We start from the raw sequence: 16,323 nt of genomic DNA on the forward strand, positions 1-16,323 counted from the left end.
CATGTGTATGTATTGACTTCAATATATCTCCACCTTTCTATTGTATTTTTCACAAGGTCATTTTTGATGTGTCCTGCCTTAATTCTAATAGTCGGGCATGCTGATGTAAGTCACCGTCAACTATGCCACTGATGGAGAAAATAGATATACGTGATAATGGGTGAATGAAATGGTTTGTCAGTGTAACAGCCTGTACATTTAAGTTATTCACACAGTTGCCTTGGTAGCAACACCACACCATGTGACACATTTGGACTCACAAGCAACTTGGTACACACCACGCAATAAACTGTGTGAATACCATCATGTGGCTGAGTTCACTGTATTAAATTCAAATTTTACATCATGCTTATGATCAGTTAATTGTGCAGTAACCAGCTTGTGCACCTTACAGCCACATGCAGAGACCTCAAATTGTAGAATTTGGAGAATTCACAGAAAAAATCAAAAAGAACTCTGAATAGCAAAATATTTTATATCTATCTCACAAGAATCAAGGAAAGTCAGAAACCCTTGATGTGCAGGCAAACTAACGTTAAATAAAGTACTTTCATCTGTGTCTGCATTTCAGAAAGATATCAAGCAATGCTAAACTGTACATCTGATTGAATATAATATTGCAATTATTTTCTCTTGGATTTCTAAATCTCCTTAATTTGTGAAATTGATGCTCATTTGGGTTTTGTAGTAGCATTATTACTTAGGCACTGTCACAGCAACTTTGAATGACCTATTTCGTGTCAGGTCAAACACAGTACCCTAGACTTAACATCTGACAAATCACAGATTTTTTTTACAACACTATGATGATGTGAGTTGAATATTGACTGCTTTCATTTCAAGCTAGGGTACAGCCTTCTACAAGACAATAAATACAATCAAACTTCCTTGCAGATGTCTAGTTTTATTTATTCTTGCAAAATGTTTTACAGACACTGTCATAAGCAGACAGATTCAAAATTCTGTCACGTATGGTATGAATTTTGTGATAATTTAGGGTGCAAGAAACACTGAAATTGACAATTGTGGTGGTAAATTGGACAACACATCATCAGATATCAAAGGCTTTACATTCCATACTATCAACTTTATTCTTGTGTCTGGCTAATAGCTAATTTCATTTGATAAAAAAAAATTTGTATGTACAATCTAACATATAAGGAATAATAACATGTTCCATTGTTTGATTAATGAACATGTTATTTTGCAAGAGATGACATTTTACAAAGTTTGATAAGCAATGATAAGTTGAAGTATCATTTGGATCATGAGATAAGGTTGTAAGGAAGTGTAATGAATGACATTCAAACAATAACAATACTTATTAGTCATGATCCATTACATCTCTGGACGAGAATTGCCCCAATAAAACCTCATAAAATTGTTTTTTTTTTACCTATTCATACATTTCTTTTCAGATGAATAATTCAGTTTGTTAATTACATTACTTGTGATGTCTTTTTAATTTTAACGTCTCTCAGTAGTCTGATGGTTCAACAGTCATCATTTGAGTCTATAATATTAAGTTTCGTCTTCATAAATGTACGTCATTTTCTAACTTCCTAAAGGAGAGTGCAGTAAATTAACATTTCATGTGACAACAGTTTCATGACTGTCACAAAGCCTTTTACATGAAACAGCTAGAATTCTGTGAACTTTGACCCGCCACTTTTGTTTGTGAGAAAACAAAACAAATTCTGGTTTCACTCTTGCAATATTTCAATACAAATGTGTAGCAAATAAATGTCACAAAACTACTAAAAAAATCTTGAGCAGTCTTCCTAAATTTCCTTTTTATTACATCACAATCATTTGATTATTGGAGACTTGAATTGGGAACTTAATATGAATGCTAGCAGGTAAATTTTAATTCAATTTCCATCCCCTAAAATACGCACACTGTCATAAATTTCCAATGACGTTTTACAGTCAATTTCATGCCTCACTGATTAGCACATTAGAGGGACCAATTTTTTATCAACCTCTAATTGCACAACTGTATTCCAGGTGGGTAGGCCATTGAATACCATTTCTCCATAGACTCTGATTATCAAGGAAACTGCTGATAAAAATCACACAGAATATTACACAATTTCAGAATTCAAAACATGGTGACTGCTTTACACTGCTTTCCCACCGCGAATCAATAACCGAGTCGGGTGACCAAGTCTGAAAATTAAATAAAAATGCCTTGCATCAATTCTCTGATTTGAAATTGACTACCCTGCTATTGGAGCAGAAATAATGAAATTATATTATCCAGACATTTTCTGTGATATGAACAAGACATTTCCATTTCTGTACTACAGACTGGCGGCAAATTAGTTCCCTCAGAAAGCAACGAGATTAAATCCTATTCTATATTGGTGACAAAAAAGCAATGTTGATAGGGACACACAGACAGCAGCCAAACCCTGCGATTTTGTATTGCACGATATTCGACGTAAGCAATATTGCCACAAAACACATCATGATATGACCAATCTTTACATATAGGTAAATGAAATTCTAAATTATCTCATCTCATAGAATATGAACTCAGGCATTGTTTGATCACAGTACAGTACTACTATTTTAAATTGCCAGGTTCCCATTGAGTATCAACCAAACATGCATATTTAAATATCAAAAGCTGCTTTGATGTTACACTTCTGACAAATCATAGTTATTGTTATGATGAATACATCAGATCAATATTATAGAAATCCTGAATTTTTGGATTCAATAGATGACATTGACCTTCACAGAGTAGGAGTGAGGGTGTTAACTTACTATTCAATGATATTTTCATCTTTTTGTGATATTTACCAAATTGCAAAGTCCTGATTTGAATCTGCTAGTAATATGGTATGTCTGTGTGAGCAGGGTTTGTACGTACAATATAACATGACTCAGGTTATTCTCACCTTTGTAGCTTCCCATTTCATCCTCATTATCTTCTTTCTTTTCAGCTGCAGCCTTGGCTTTTGCACTGGCCTGTAAAAGATGTAACAATAATATATATGTACGTCTAAAGAACACTCACAGGATTAACATATACTGCCATTTAACCCTTTGAGCACCAAAGTCTATTTTTTGTCACCCTTATAAAATATACCTCAGTCAATTTTTGTCAGATGTTTGCTAAAATTTTGATAAAAAACTATGGCTAATGAAATGTTGTATTCATTTGGTCCAAAACTATAAAAAGATTACAGAAAAGTTCATCAAAATTGGTAAAATGTTGCACTAAAATTTGATTGGACAAAATACAGCTCTCAAAGGGTTAAAGAGCGACAGAAACATCAAAGCTGACCGGGACTGGAATAATATCTGAAAATATAAATAATACAAAGTACAGAGAGATTCATAGAATGGTGAATATTGATTGAAGACAGAATGCACTTCAGGACAAGAATCTTGAATGCTTACAGCTCTAACGTCATCTATTGCCTTTGCTATAATATTCAAACACAGTGACTATGAAAAAAAATCAATGTTTTGTGAAAGTCGGAAAATTATTTTTTCCTGAAAAGTTAACACAGAGATTGAAGGCTAATTAGACTTAAATCTTAGTAAATTTGGGGTCATTTTCTTTTTTAATTCAAAAATTGCTTAGTAACTGCTTACTTATAGTTGCAATTAAGAAAGAGAACAGTTTAAAGTTTTCTCAAGAAAAGTTGAAAGATTTCATTTTCAAGGATGAGTGGTACCTTAGCGAAGAATTTATCATCTATTATGGTATCTACTGTCACATGTGAAACAAAAATTGGTATCAACAAATGGTGGGCAGAAAAAATATATATGGTATACATACATGCATAAATACTGTACGTACACATATATACATTGTACATGCATAGAAAGTGCATATACTCAAGAAATATATGACAGCACACCTGGTTTTGTTACTTCAATGTGAAGTGGGATACAATAACTGAAGCAATCAACCATACACACACAAAATTGATACATAACTTCTGCATTAAAATGTCATGCTGGTTTTTTTATTAAAGAGTTGAACAGTTTTTTCAATGAGTTGGCAAATGTTGGAATACTGCTAATACAATAGTGTTGCAATTTTTATTTGCAATTACACATTCATGTAGAGTGTTTATTTTTACTAAAATGGAGTGAATAGAATTCCGAACACAAATGACTTCTATTTTATCACAGCGATATGTCAATAAAAGTAGAATAGATGATACTAGGACTGGAAAGCATGGAAGATGACGCACATCGTTTAATTTCAATTTTCAAAAGATGAATGGCAACCATCTGCTTGATTTGATCTCAGTCTAGGTTGTACGCCAGTGCTGTACTGAAGAATAATCTCTCACAATCACAGTAATTCAACCAATATTTTCCATGAATTCATGGTGAATCTAACTGTGTAATTACTGGAAAAATATCACACGGAAAAGAGACACAAGGCGACTAAGAGCAGCAGCCGGCATTGACAACTCCATTTGATAATCCTGTATTCTATATGCTATTGCGTGACACATACCGACTTGCGATGTTTTTCAAATTGCAGCAATTCAAATCCCTAATTGTTTGTAATTAGGACGTGCATTCTGTCTCCCATCAACTTAACAAATATAGAGTGCATGAAACTTTGATGAAGGGCAATTAGATTGGAGAATTACACATGCTATTCATTTGTTTGTGGTTAAGAATTCTGTACAGGCATGTCTGGGCTGTTCTCAACGGGTATTAAGTATTTTTACAATTCAAATGGGACACATCCCCTAGGTGGTGTTACACATTACTAGTCCTGTGCTACTTTTGTTAATTATAATTGATGAGTTGTGTGACTGCAATTATCTACATGAAGCATGGAGTGACTTTTCGTTGACTTGTATGTTTATCAAACATCCTGAAAGAACCCATTTTTGTCCATCTAGTATCTTTCTTGGGATTAATTTCATATAGGTCACTAAAACATTTTTAAAAACAGGTGAACTGGTTGGAAAACAATATTTGATCATGTTATGCTTAGATAATGCAAATACAATAGAAAACTGACCGCTGTTTTTGAAGTTTGCTAAAGTTCTTGCAAATTTGCAGTTCTTACAATCAAAATTTATCACTGGCCCTCTTGTACACTGAGCTAGGGAGTCTTGATGTGTTCAAAAAGTAAAGAGCCTGCATGTGCCCCGCTTTATATAGACTCCTTAGAATGGTGTAAATCAGGACAATAACAAATTTCTGAGCGATTTTGCTTAAAATCAGATGTGGTCAGGACATGTTAAATTCTGTTGCTCAGAAATTTTCATGTTTTTGCATGAATTTGTCCTTTTCACATGTAACTGTGAAGACAAATATCGACCCTCAGCATTGAAAGTTAAAAAATGTTACAAAAAGAAAATGACAATTTAACAAAACAGAAAAGATTATGTGGTGATTATGTCAAAGAAACTATGCTATCATACTTTCAAAATATAGACTGTATAAAGTAAAACTGAACGAAACAAAGCATGCTTCTACATGTATACGTAATCAAGTTATCATGTCAGAATGTATACAATGAATTCAAGCTAGCTAGCACGCTGTATATGGCTGAGTGATATTAATGTAATCTTGTAAAAGTCTCTTCCACTTCGGTTTATGTAAATCACTGATTGAAAAGTGTCACTCAATGTGGCAAAGCTATCATTAATCCCATAACAGGCAACATCTTGAACCAACTGTTTTCTTGCGAAGCAGTATTTAAGAACATGTCCCACAGTGAAGTGAATCCCGGTATGAAACCAACAGCCTTTTCTACACTTTCTATTTTAAATATTTATTGTACATGAATCTTTGTAACTTTCATCTTGTTGATGACAGCAATGGTACATCAGAGTAACTTTACAGCTGAACATGAAAAAACATATTTTATCAGAATACTGAATTTAATATATTAACTGAATGGTAAAAAAATTTGAAATCAATCAAAGATATTAGGTGTTCGGATATTGATTCTCAAGGTTTTCTGAAGCACAGATATTTTCAGAAATAGTCAGAGTGTGTGTGTGTTTGCGTTTATAGTAGCCATCAGATAATGTTTCATTGGAATAGATATAAAATGGCTATCTTCCATAACATCAAGAATGAGATGGAAGCAATATATTATATGACACTGAATACTGAATTCATCACAGTAAATGCAGTTTCTATTACAAACAGTAAGTATTTGGTTTCTGGTGACCGAAAATTGATTACATCTTAACAACCATATTTCACAAATTCTGATCGTAGCATATTCTTCCACATGCTCTGTGCCATACAAGTTGACTTTCCATTATCAATCAAATACTAAAAACACAGAAATTGAGAAGAATTAAGATGTCAAACGTTAAAATTGGGAAGATGAAAATATATGAAATATTGGCACAGTTATATCACTATCCACTCTAGTTGGTCATTTGTTTTAACAAGACATATTGTGGGGTCATATTAGTGGGTTTGATCTGCTTTCTGTGGATGACAAATTCTGATATTGCTTGATTAGGATTCAGTTATATCCTTTCATACATGAATGAGTAAAGCCATTTCAAACAGCTGTTAGTCACATCTCTTCAGCATTACGCATTTAAACGCCTGATAAAATCTTCAGACATGGAGTCTAAATTATGACGTGATATTACTGGAAAAACTCTTAAGAAGTTTATTTTGTCATGGATGAATGCTAATAATCTACAAATCTTGGATTTTTGCTTAAGAGAGAGATCTTAGTTTGCCAGGAGGCGCAATTGTACGGATGTGTTGTGATGTCAGATGTATGTCTGAATCACACTTGGGAATAATTCTTCTGAATGTATCCTACTATGAAGAAAATGCACTGCATCAAAGAATTGAAATTTTGTATTGTAAACATCCTGCTGAGGTCTCTGGAATTCACTAATGCAAGATTTTCCAATAGATTTTAGACAGTAGCTAGCATCTTAGAGTCCACTTGAAATGCATCATTCATAAAATCACATTTCAGTGAGACTATATGGGTAGTTATTAAGTGATAACTCATGTAATGAGTGAGTACAGTCTTTATGGACCGGTAGCCATCATGCAAAACTGCTATGCCATGGTAACGCCTTGTCTCAATATATGCTCCACGAGGCAACATGGATGAAGAAAATATCTCTTCATAATATATCCCTTCAGAACTAAAGATAAATTTATTGTGTGAAGAAATCTAGTCTTCTATAATCTCTCTTACTTTCACAAGTTTATATCTGAAATTTTCAGCCTGAACATAATTCAAATTATGAAAGTGGCCATTTCACATTAAAATATTGTCAACCGCTTTCAAAATTTCATTATTCTACTGCACTGTGGTAGTGTGCTCATGAGGAGACCGAGCAAATATTCAACATGACCCTAAATATGATATAAATGTTGAATTTCTAGTGTTAGCACAAGACTTAGATGTGACTGAATAGAAAATCCCTTTTTTTTACCTCTGTCTGATTTCCCTTTCCCCTAAAATAATTTTTTATGACTTTTATTTTGAGATTTTTAATGCAAGGTTAACCTTTGACCTTCATTTTCCTGATGTAAAGCTAGACTACGTGTACTTCCTGATGCACAGCTAGACAACGCATACTTCCTGATGCATAGCTTGACTACGTGTACTTCCATGGTTAAAAAATAATGGGTTCACCAACAGTACTGGGGTGAAACATTTAATCCTTTTTAATGTTCGCTGCTTATAACAATACAATACACGGCTCAGCTGCTGCCTATGAAACATTAGAAAAACTCTTACTTAGTGAAAGATTGTTTCTCTGATCTGAGAATGACAGTATGACAATACATGTAGCTGTATTGATAAATGAGGTATGTTTTCATAAATACATTAATGTAACAGAAATTTAACAAATTGTGATTTTTTTGCTGCGATGATTATCTCTTTCTCTTCACAAGTGAGTTTAACCAACTTAGAAAGCCCTGCACGGAAATTTCACAATACTAAGTTGCATGTGGGTGGAACTATCTGCAACAATCACAATTTTCTTCATTTCACCCAATCTGCTGATACAACTGTACTCTTAGACTAATAGTCATAGGATGAGGAAGTCCATGGTGAGTGACCTTTGAACAGAGAGGATTTCTGTACCTGGATAGTCTGACCTTTAAAGTCCCTTAATAATTACAGAACAGGCGTATTAATATCTAATGGACAGGAAGAACTGTACACCTGAGTATAGGCAATGGATGTGTAGGCCAGTCACATGATTGTATCTACAATCACAGAAAACCCGGCTGATTTACTTTCTTATCTGCTTTATTTCTCATCTTCCAATCTTAAGTTGTTGATGAACAGCTGAGCTGTCATACATCCTGGTATGTACCGGTAGTTGCCATCAAAAAAACCAGTGCAGTGCAATGATTTTTAAATGTCATGCAGGTATCTCTTGTATCTTTAACATTTTACTAATTGATTTGTTCAAGTTGAAAACCCCTGAGAGGCCTTTAAATACAACCCTTTATTTTGTATTTGGCATTTTGGGACGTTCTATTTGCTCATTTCACGGCAGTTTTCTAATTCTTACACAGTATGAAAGAACAGTAATATTTAGTTGCAAGAAGTGCAATTTTTTTAATTTTTATTTTTGTGACATGTACAATGGAAGATACTTGCAAATTGAAACTATTGATGCACATAGAATAGATTACTTATCACATCACGTGGAACTTGTGGGAGATAGACCATAAGTACATCAAAAACTATATGTGCTTCCAAGTATTACAGCTTTGCAATTGTGTTAGCCATGGACAAACAAGATTACTGATATTCCATGAACACTTAGGTGGACTACAAAAATTGTTGCATACAGTTACTTAAGATTTGCAGACTTATCAAAAGTATTGGTATAGCATGTCTACAAGGATAGACCTTTGCCCCCTTAATTCTTAACCCTTTTGCACTCATTTCCTGGTACATGTGTTTGACCATATTTATAGAAACAACACTGTGCTCAAACAAATTACAAAGATGAAAATCTTTTAGTGTCACCAGTTCCATGATCAATTCTTGTGACACAGATTGAATCAACATAGCTTGGAGTAATGGTAGATCATGTCCTTAGTGCAGTGTTTCTCTGATCTAGTCACTACTATAAATCTCTTGCAGTATTCAATCATGAATGTTTACATCATACATTATCAAGCGTCATCTTTTTTCCACTATCTATTATAAATAGTATATTTGTTATGAAATCAAAGTTGTTAAGTTGGGTTCTATGCACTATGAAATCGATATAGTTTTATGTTCTACACACTAACACACTGCAACTGTACTATGTTTCACATGCTCTGCTGTGATAGAGAACAATAGTGTGAAAAGATTTTGATCTGAAGAATATACTTTTTCACAAATATGGTGTTTAATATGTAACTGCATCCTATGTTAGAGAGCCATTTCCATAGAAATCAACATTTACTCTCCATCACTGCTAACTAATAGCGTATAGAGAGCATTTTTTCACACTTGATGAGATTCAAATCCCTTTTTTGACTGTGAGCTGTACAATTACCATGACTCTAAACATGAACATACATGTACTTCTCTTATCTTGTGTGGCAGGCTCTGTGTGGATATTACACACTTGACACCTACAAGTACTGAGTACAAGGTGTCAAGCAGGCAGCTCAAAGTAGGTACTGATGCAAGCAGTGTACTGGATCTCAGGATTGAATCTACCAGTATATAGCCATGTATAAAGAGATCTATTAGTAAGAGTTTGGTTGTATTTTGTTCTTAAAACTTAATATTTCAGTCAAGATGATGCAATATACCGGTAGTCAAAAGATACAATAAAATCTGTGCTGATATTGTGTAGAAAAAAACTGGTTTACAATGGATGAAATCATAACTTTGTAATCTAGCCATAAAAGGTCTGTAGAACTTTGTCTGTTTTATAAAAAAATATTGTCATGACATATAAGTGACGTCATAGATGACGACAATATTCCTTTGTGAACACTCATAAAATTGGAAAACATTTTACGGGAACCCGACAGGCAATATTTCAGTTCTGTTTTGACAAGCTGACAAAATGTTGCAGATTTGAAAGAGGATCATGATTCTTATTGTTGTGTTTAGCCTTGCTCAACATTGTGCATAGAGTGGTTTTGAATATCATCCTTTCAGTAAAGAGCTTTTCACATTTTATTTAAATTGAACTTCTAGACTACCTCTCTATCTTCCTTACACAATGCTTCAGTGAATGTGAGTTTTCAACCTCAACTTTTCAAAAATAGGGCCAAAGTCCCTGAAGCTACTATAGACATGGATACAAATTAAGTATTTCCTTACTGTATGAAATTATCTCACTAAGGTCATCCTACGGACAAGTAAACTAAATATTAAAGCTGTCTGACCAGCGTTTTGAAAGAACAAGCAACTCAACAGTTGACAGAGCTCTGTTGAGTTATGTAGAGAATAACCTTTTGTGACACATGTATTGATGAAGAAGGTGGATATCTTTGATTAACATTGTGAGTTCTGTTTAATAAGTTGAGACTGTACATACTCAGAGAAAGCACACTGAAGAGACAAAGGTTTGAAACTTAAGAAGTTCAAGGTCATCAAAAGCATTATAAGGAATCATGTTACACTTTCATTGCACTGTTTACACAGATTGCATAATTGCTATAAATAGCACATGAGGAATCTTTATACAGCCCAGCTTTACCATAAAAACCCTATCACTTTGACCACTCTTTTAATTGACCACTCTATTTTTTTCCTCAAAAAGTAATTTTATTTTATCCTTACCAAGTCAACCATAAATGGAAATTAGAACTTTCTCTATCTCTATCTCTATCTCTATTGACTATATTGAGCAATTTCTTTTAGATACATACAGGGCACAATAAATTACGGTTCAGAATATGTCAAAGTTGGGATTCAGGAAAGTTGCCTTTACATGTTTTAATCCTCCAAGATGGTAAGCATTTCACTATGAACTGTCAAAAAAGTTGAACTTTCTGATAATTCTACACTAAAATTATTTTGGCTTTGATGATTTCCTAATTAATTCAATTATTTAAAATCATATTAATTATTTTTTTCTGGGTGAATTGATAGGGTTTATACAGTACAAGAATTACATACAATGTAAGTCAAATTTTGACCAAAATGACAAAAAAATTCCTTAAAAATACAGATTTACATATTTCATCACAATTTGAACAAGTCTAAGTTGGGTTACCCCTAGGGACCTGTATACCAAATAACAAAGCTGTCTGACCAGCGGTTATGAAGAAGAAGATTTTTACCAAAAACACCTTTTTTTGGCATTAATTTGCCTATTTTCAACAATATCAAAAAATTAAAAAAATAGTTTCTCAAAATCGTATTTTTCATCTACACAACAAATATCAAATCAGTAAGTACTGCGGTTCTCAAGATATTTGAGTGGACGGACGCCTCACAAACGGACATACATACATACATACATACATACATACATACATACATACATACAGACTGACGACGGACGCCGGACGGATACCCATCCCAATAGCTTCTATAGACTATAGTCTATAGTAGCTAAAAATATGAATTCAGTTTTTATCTGATGTGGAAGGTCAACATTTTCCTGCTAATTGGAGTGCAATCTTTTCATTAGGCTTTTAAGAGTCAAGTACATTATCTGATATCCGTGCATGTGATCCATTACCATGGCAATAGTTGTTGGATTCCTAAATTGAAAAGTTATCGAGCATTGATAAAAACTATTCCAAATGAAATTATATATGCACAGATACTACCTCAGAAATGTACTGATCAAGCCACAAACTTTAATGCCACACACAAAACACTATACACAATCATAAATATACAACATTATACGGTTGCATCAGCTGGTCTTTGGGTTTGTCATATCAGTTACAGGGGCTATGTGCTTTATGGAGGCACTAAGTTGACATAGTAAAGTCTTTACCTTTATGACTGGTCTTGAAATTCCCATAAGGTCACACAGGTTGTTGCGAATTGGTCTGATATCCTTCACTGCTTCATCCCTAGGGTACATGAGCAAAATGGGAATATTTTTTTAAAAAAAACAGGTCAATTAATAAAGGAATCAAACAGAATATAAAATTTTATGTTGTACCTGTATGTTTCAGAAGTATTGCTGTCATATGGCATCTCATTCAATACAGTACTAATACAGTATGTCTGGGGACCTTTTATCAACTGATGTTAAAAAAAGTCAATTCTTCGAACAGTAACTTCATTATAAATAGAGGGAGCAGTTCAATCATTGGGTATGCATGTATAACATTTAAGGTATTTGGAAGGCATATGCATTTGATAATGAATGTTGAATCTATGTTTTGTTGGATACTAAACATGAGTATTTGCTATGATTAAGATATGAGTGCATGCCGTCTAGTATATGTGTTCATTTGTGAGATATTCTGAAGTAAAACAGTGTGGCATAGTCTGATAAATAGTAGTAGAAAAGGTATTTGTTTGTAAATGGTGTCAAAATCAGGAATCTCAAATAATACCAAAAGGGTAGTTCATCAGTTTATGAAGTTTTTGTCAAACTTAAATAGTTTTGTTGATGGATACATAATTTTGATTTGACATTCTTACTTGGAGAAGTTTGTCAAATGTATGCATCATCTTTTTAATTTGCCTTCAGAAAACCAAACACCTGTAATTAAAGTTTTATATCATCTTGGAAGTTTTAATAAGACAAGAATTCAGTAACAGCAATCACTGTTCTTAATGGAATACGGTGTTTAATTTCCCATCGTTGTACTTGTTTTCGGCAAACAAGCCATCGGATGACATTCCATGATGGCAAAGATGTGAACTAACTGATAAACATCTGTTTTCATCTTATCATCTCTAATAAAAGAGACATGACAAGCAACAACAAGATGAAGATGACATCAATAGTTTTTGTAAACAGATAATGGATAATAGACATCATGCCAGCAAGGGACTATAATACGTTTTGATGACTCCCTTGACAATAATGACAGAAATGGCTATTAAAATGGAAATAACACTATCTCTTGGTAAAGTTGTCATGATTACCCGTCATTCATTACACAATTTTCTGAGATCCTTCATTAGATTATATCGGCTTATCTTTGTACCGTGCATTACTTGTTCCCCGTCTCCTTGATTGTATACACTGATTTTAAATATCAACCAAGTTTTTTAGCAATTCTCTTGTGTGTAATCTCTTGAACTTGAAAAACAAATTTGAGTGGTGAACTATGATTATAATGTCAGATTTTTAATGAGGGGAGTGTTCTCTGAAATGTACACTATGAAAATGTTAAGTGATTCCAGAGGCGTATCATACAATACTAGATACAGTATCCCAACTTAAAACCCCTATGAGTTTACTTCAGCAAGAATGTCTCTAAAGTAACAACTGCAAATAAACACTGACATTACACGTCGTACATGAGTCAGAGTTGAAGCGTACAAGCCTGGGCAAAAATTAAAGCTTTACGGTTTGATTTACATTACCACTATAAAACTTAGAGGCATTTTTCGGCTAAAAATATCCTGAAATTAGAGTCTTGACGTGCTCAGAAGAGACACATCTGTATAAGCACAAAGATTAACCTATTGTGAACTGTGGCTGAATCAAAAGGCATTTTAATAGAGTCTGAGCTGCCCGAAGCACTGGCCAGTCAGCTGTGAACAGACAATTTTAAAGTCATCAAAATGGATATATTCAAGAATTATCAACTAAACTTGCCTCCATGTAAAATTGTTACTGAATTAGGCAAATTGTTGAAACAGACGCAACATGGAACAAATCAATTTGGACTTGGTCAATTTCATTAGCAATAGATTGATTCTCCACAAGACCGAAGACATGCATGTACAAGTAACCAGTATTTACATAACCTCCAGGCTGGCATGTAAACTACACCACCAAGCTGCTGACAGGGACTAAACTTGATTTATCCAAACCTTAGGGGCTTCTTCAAATTGCTTTGCCACATTACTTAGACAGTTGATAGCACAGAACAGGTAACTCAACGTAAGCTATTAGAATACCCAATTTCTTATGTGTGATCACATTGAATCATGGCAAGTACTCATTGCAATATTAAGCCCTGAAGAGATTTGATCAAAATGGAAAATGCCCCCTTGATAAAGAGTTTTACATGATGGCTAATTATTAATATTGATTATCTGGTTTTTATTTGATGTTTATTACCGCACAGGGAGATGAAGTTCTGACAGGAAAATCTATGGCTGGAAGACTTTGTGCTTCCCTGATGCCTGTCAAACTATTTTTAACATTTTGAAGTTTATATTCACAAAAAATCAAAACTGTTCCATTACATACTTGGATAACCTGCATATCAATGAAAAAAGAGTAAAGTAAAAAATCTAAGCGGTGTTTTTATCAAAGTAAGTATGCAGGTAAATATGACCACATATCCCTGTCATTTTGCAGTGGTTCAGTACATCACTGCAACCATTTGAGAAGATTGGTAAATGCTACTCATTCAGCTCCCTTGTTCAAAAAACCTTGGCAAAAACACTGTATATGATGTAACCTTGCTATATCGGAATTCCAGTCACCATATGAATGATCACCTGATCTTTTGAGGGATTCAGTTGAAAGAAGAGTGTTGAAAGACTGGCTTTGTCCTGAATCTATAAACATGAATCCGTACAAAAATAGAACAAAATCTGGTCTTTTGACTTTTCTAATCAGCTTACCATGTCATTTAGCAGTATCCCCTGCTATACAATTTCATGGGTTTTCAGTTATCCTTTATTGAGGGGCTGTATAAATATCATGATTAAACTGCTATATTTAGAAATAAATGTGGTGTTTCTCCTTGGATTTTCATCCCTGCATATTTTTTGGCACAAAACATATCGATAATTCTGTACAGTTTCTATTTTTATGAGTATAGACCCTCGAGAAAAACGAGGGTCTATAGATATGGGTGCAAATTGCTTTTGAATGACCAGTTACTGACACACAAAATGTCAGATTTAATGATTAAATTAAACGCATGATAACAACTCTATCATTGAATGATTATTAGAACTACTGTATATGTGAGAACTACATGTATATCATTTGCAAGAGATTTGTGTGGATCAACATTCAGAGGGTTTGAGTAATAGACGGTGAATCTGCTGAAAAGTGATAGCTTTTGCCTTTTCACTGTATTTACTGCAATACACAAATGCTGTGCACAATCTATGAGAATTTCCACAATTAGCAAAGTCAAAACTACCAACAGAAAGATGCACTTGATTGACAAGAAAACAAGTCACAAATTCTTACAATTCAGATTGAAACACTTAGGCATTTAATTTTTTTTTCTTTCGTAACTATAAAATGTTTACCATCTATAAACTGTACAAACTAGTTCACCAATGTATTTGATTAGAAATTGCATAGCATAAGACTAGCAGCTTGAACTATTGTGAGATTTTGTTTATCAATTTTCACACAGAGCAATGAGTTGATCATCTTCAGAAATTGTACTATGTTCTATCTGTACGTCTGTATACGTACAAAGTTGGCAAGGATCATTTAAATTGGTGAATCCTTCCTCATACAAAGGTGGTTTGGAGTAGATGGAAATGTTTAATGAATATACATGTAGCTTTAAAAGAATATCACCATAATTTTAAATGCATGAACTCAAAATAGACCATATACATGTACGACTCCAGTCTTACGGGTCTAAGCAAAATGGTTATAGAGTGTGCATGTGGTTACAAAAGCACTAAATACAAGTACTTGCACGTTATGCTATTACATACAAGATACACAAACAATCCATCACTTTGATTGCTGACATCTTCCCTGATTGATAGTATCCCAGTACTGGCAGTCTCTGACTGGAATTTGCAAATGTATTGGGAACACTGATAAATATGGAAAAATGCTTCAAGTGGTTTGATCTTTTCCTGACTATTAATCAATCCACTTCTCAGTTCTTCCGGGCAAATTTCCACATCGTGACTGTGTACGTCAATAAACGAAAGTAAAATAACCCTGATAATGGTCTATGAGTGGGCAAAGAGTGCAAGAATGACCAGTTTAGAAAGTATTCTCATGAATTTTACTTCAAAGTTATTTATTCCTCAAACTCCCCAATTCCGTAGTTCCCCCCCCCCCCCCCACCCCTGATTGAATTAAAAATGATGCTCTCTTTAAGTTCTTAAAGCACATTGGTTGTTCTTTCTGATTCTGTGCCTCACTGATGCTAAAATAACCTTTGAAAAACAGCTCAGATGATATACAGTGCAATTGTGCCGCTAATGGGGGATGAGGTAAAAGGTGAGGGGTCAAAGGTGAACATAATTCTACACCAATTTTTAAGATGGAATTGATA

At 33.9% G+C, this 16,323-nt stretch overlaps 1 protein-coding gene across 1 annotated transcript in view; it reads right to left on the reverse strand.

Annotated features, from left to right (window-relative positions):
* Positions 1 to 884: 884 nt before the first annotated feature.
* LOC139152020 (tubulin-specific chaperone D-like) overlaps positions 885 to 16,323 on the reverse strand; it is a 77,812-nt gene continuing 62,373 nt past the window's right edge. The window contains exons 33-35 of the mRNA XM_070725105.1: positions 11,916 to 11,994; positions 2,907 to 2,976; positions 885 to 2,169 (exon numbers count right to left, since the gene is read on the reverse strand). Coding sequence (XP_070581206.1) covers positions 2,144 to 2,169; positions 2,907 to 2,976; positions 11,916 to 11,994 — 175 coding nt within the window. The 3' untranslated portion in view covers positions 885 to 2,143. The remainder of the gene's footprint in view (positions 2,170 to 2,906; positions 2,977 to 11,915; positions 11,995 to 16,323) is intronic.

This window comes from Ptychodera flava, chromosome 15 (assembly GCF_041260155.1).
Source record: "Ptychodera flava strain L36383 chromosome 15, AS_Pfla_20210202, whole genome shotgun sequence".
Taxonomy (NCBI): Eukaryota; Metazoa; Hemichordata; class Enteropneusta; family Ptychoderidae; genus Ptychodera; species Ptychodera flava.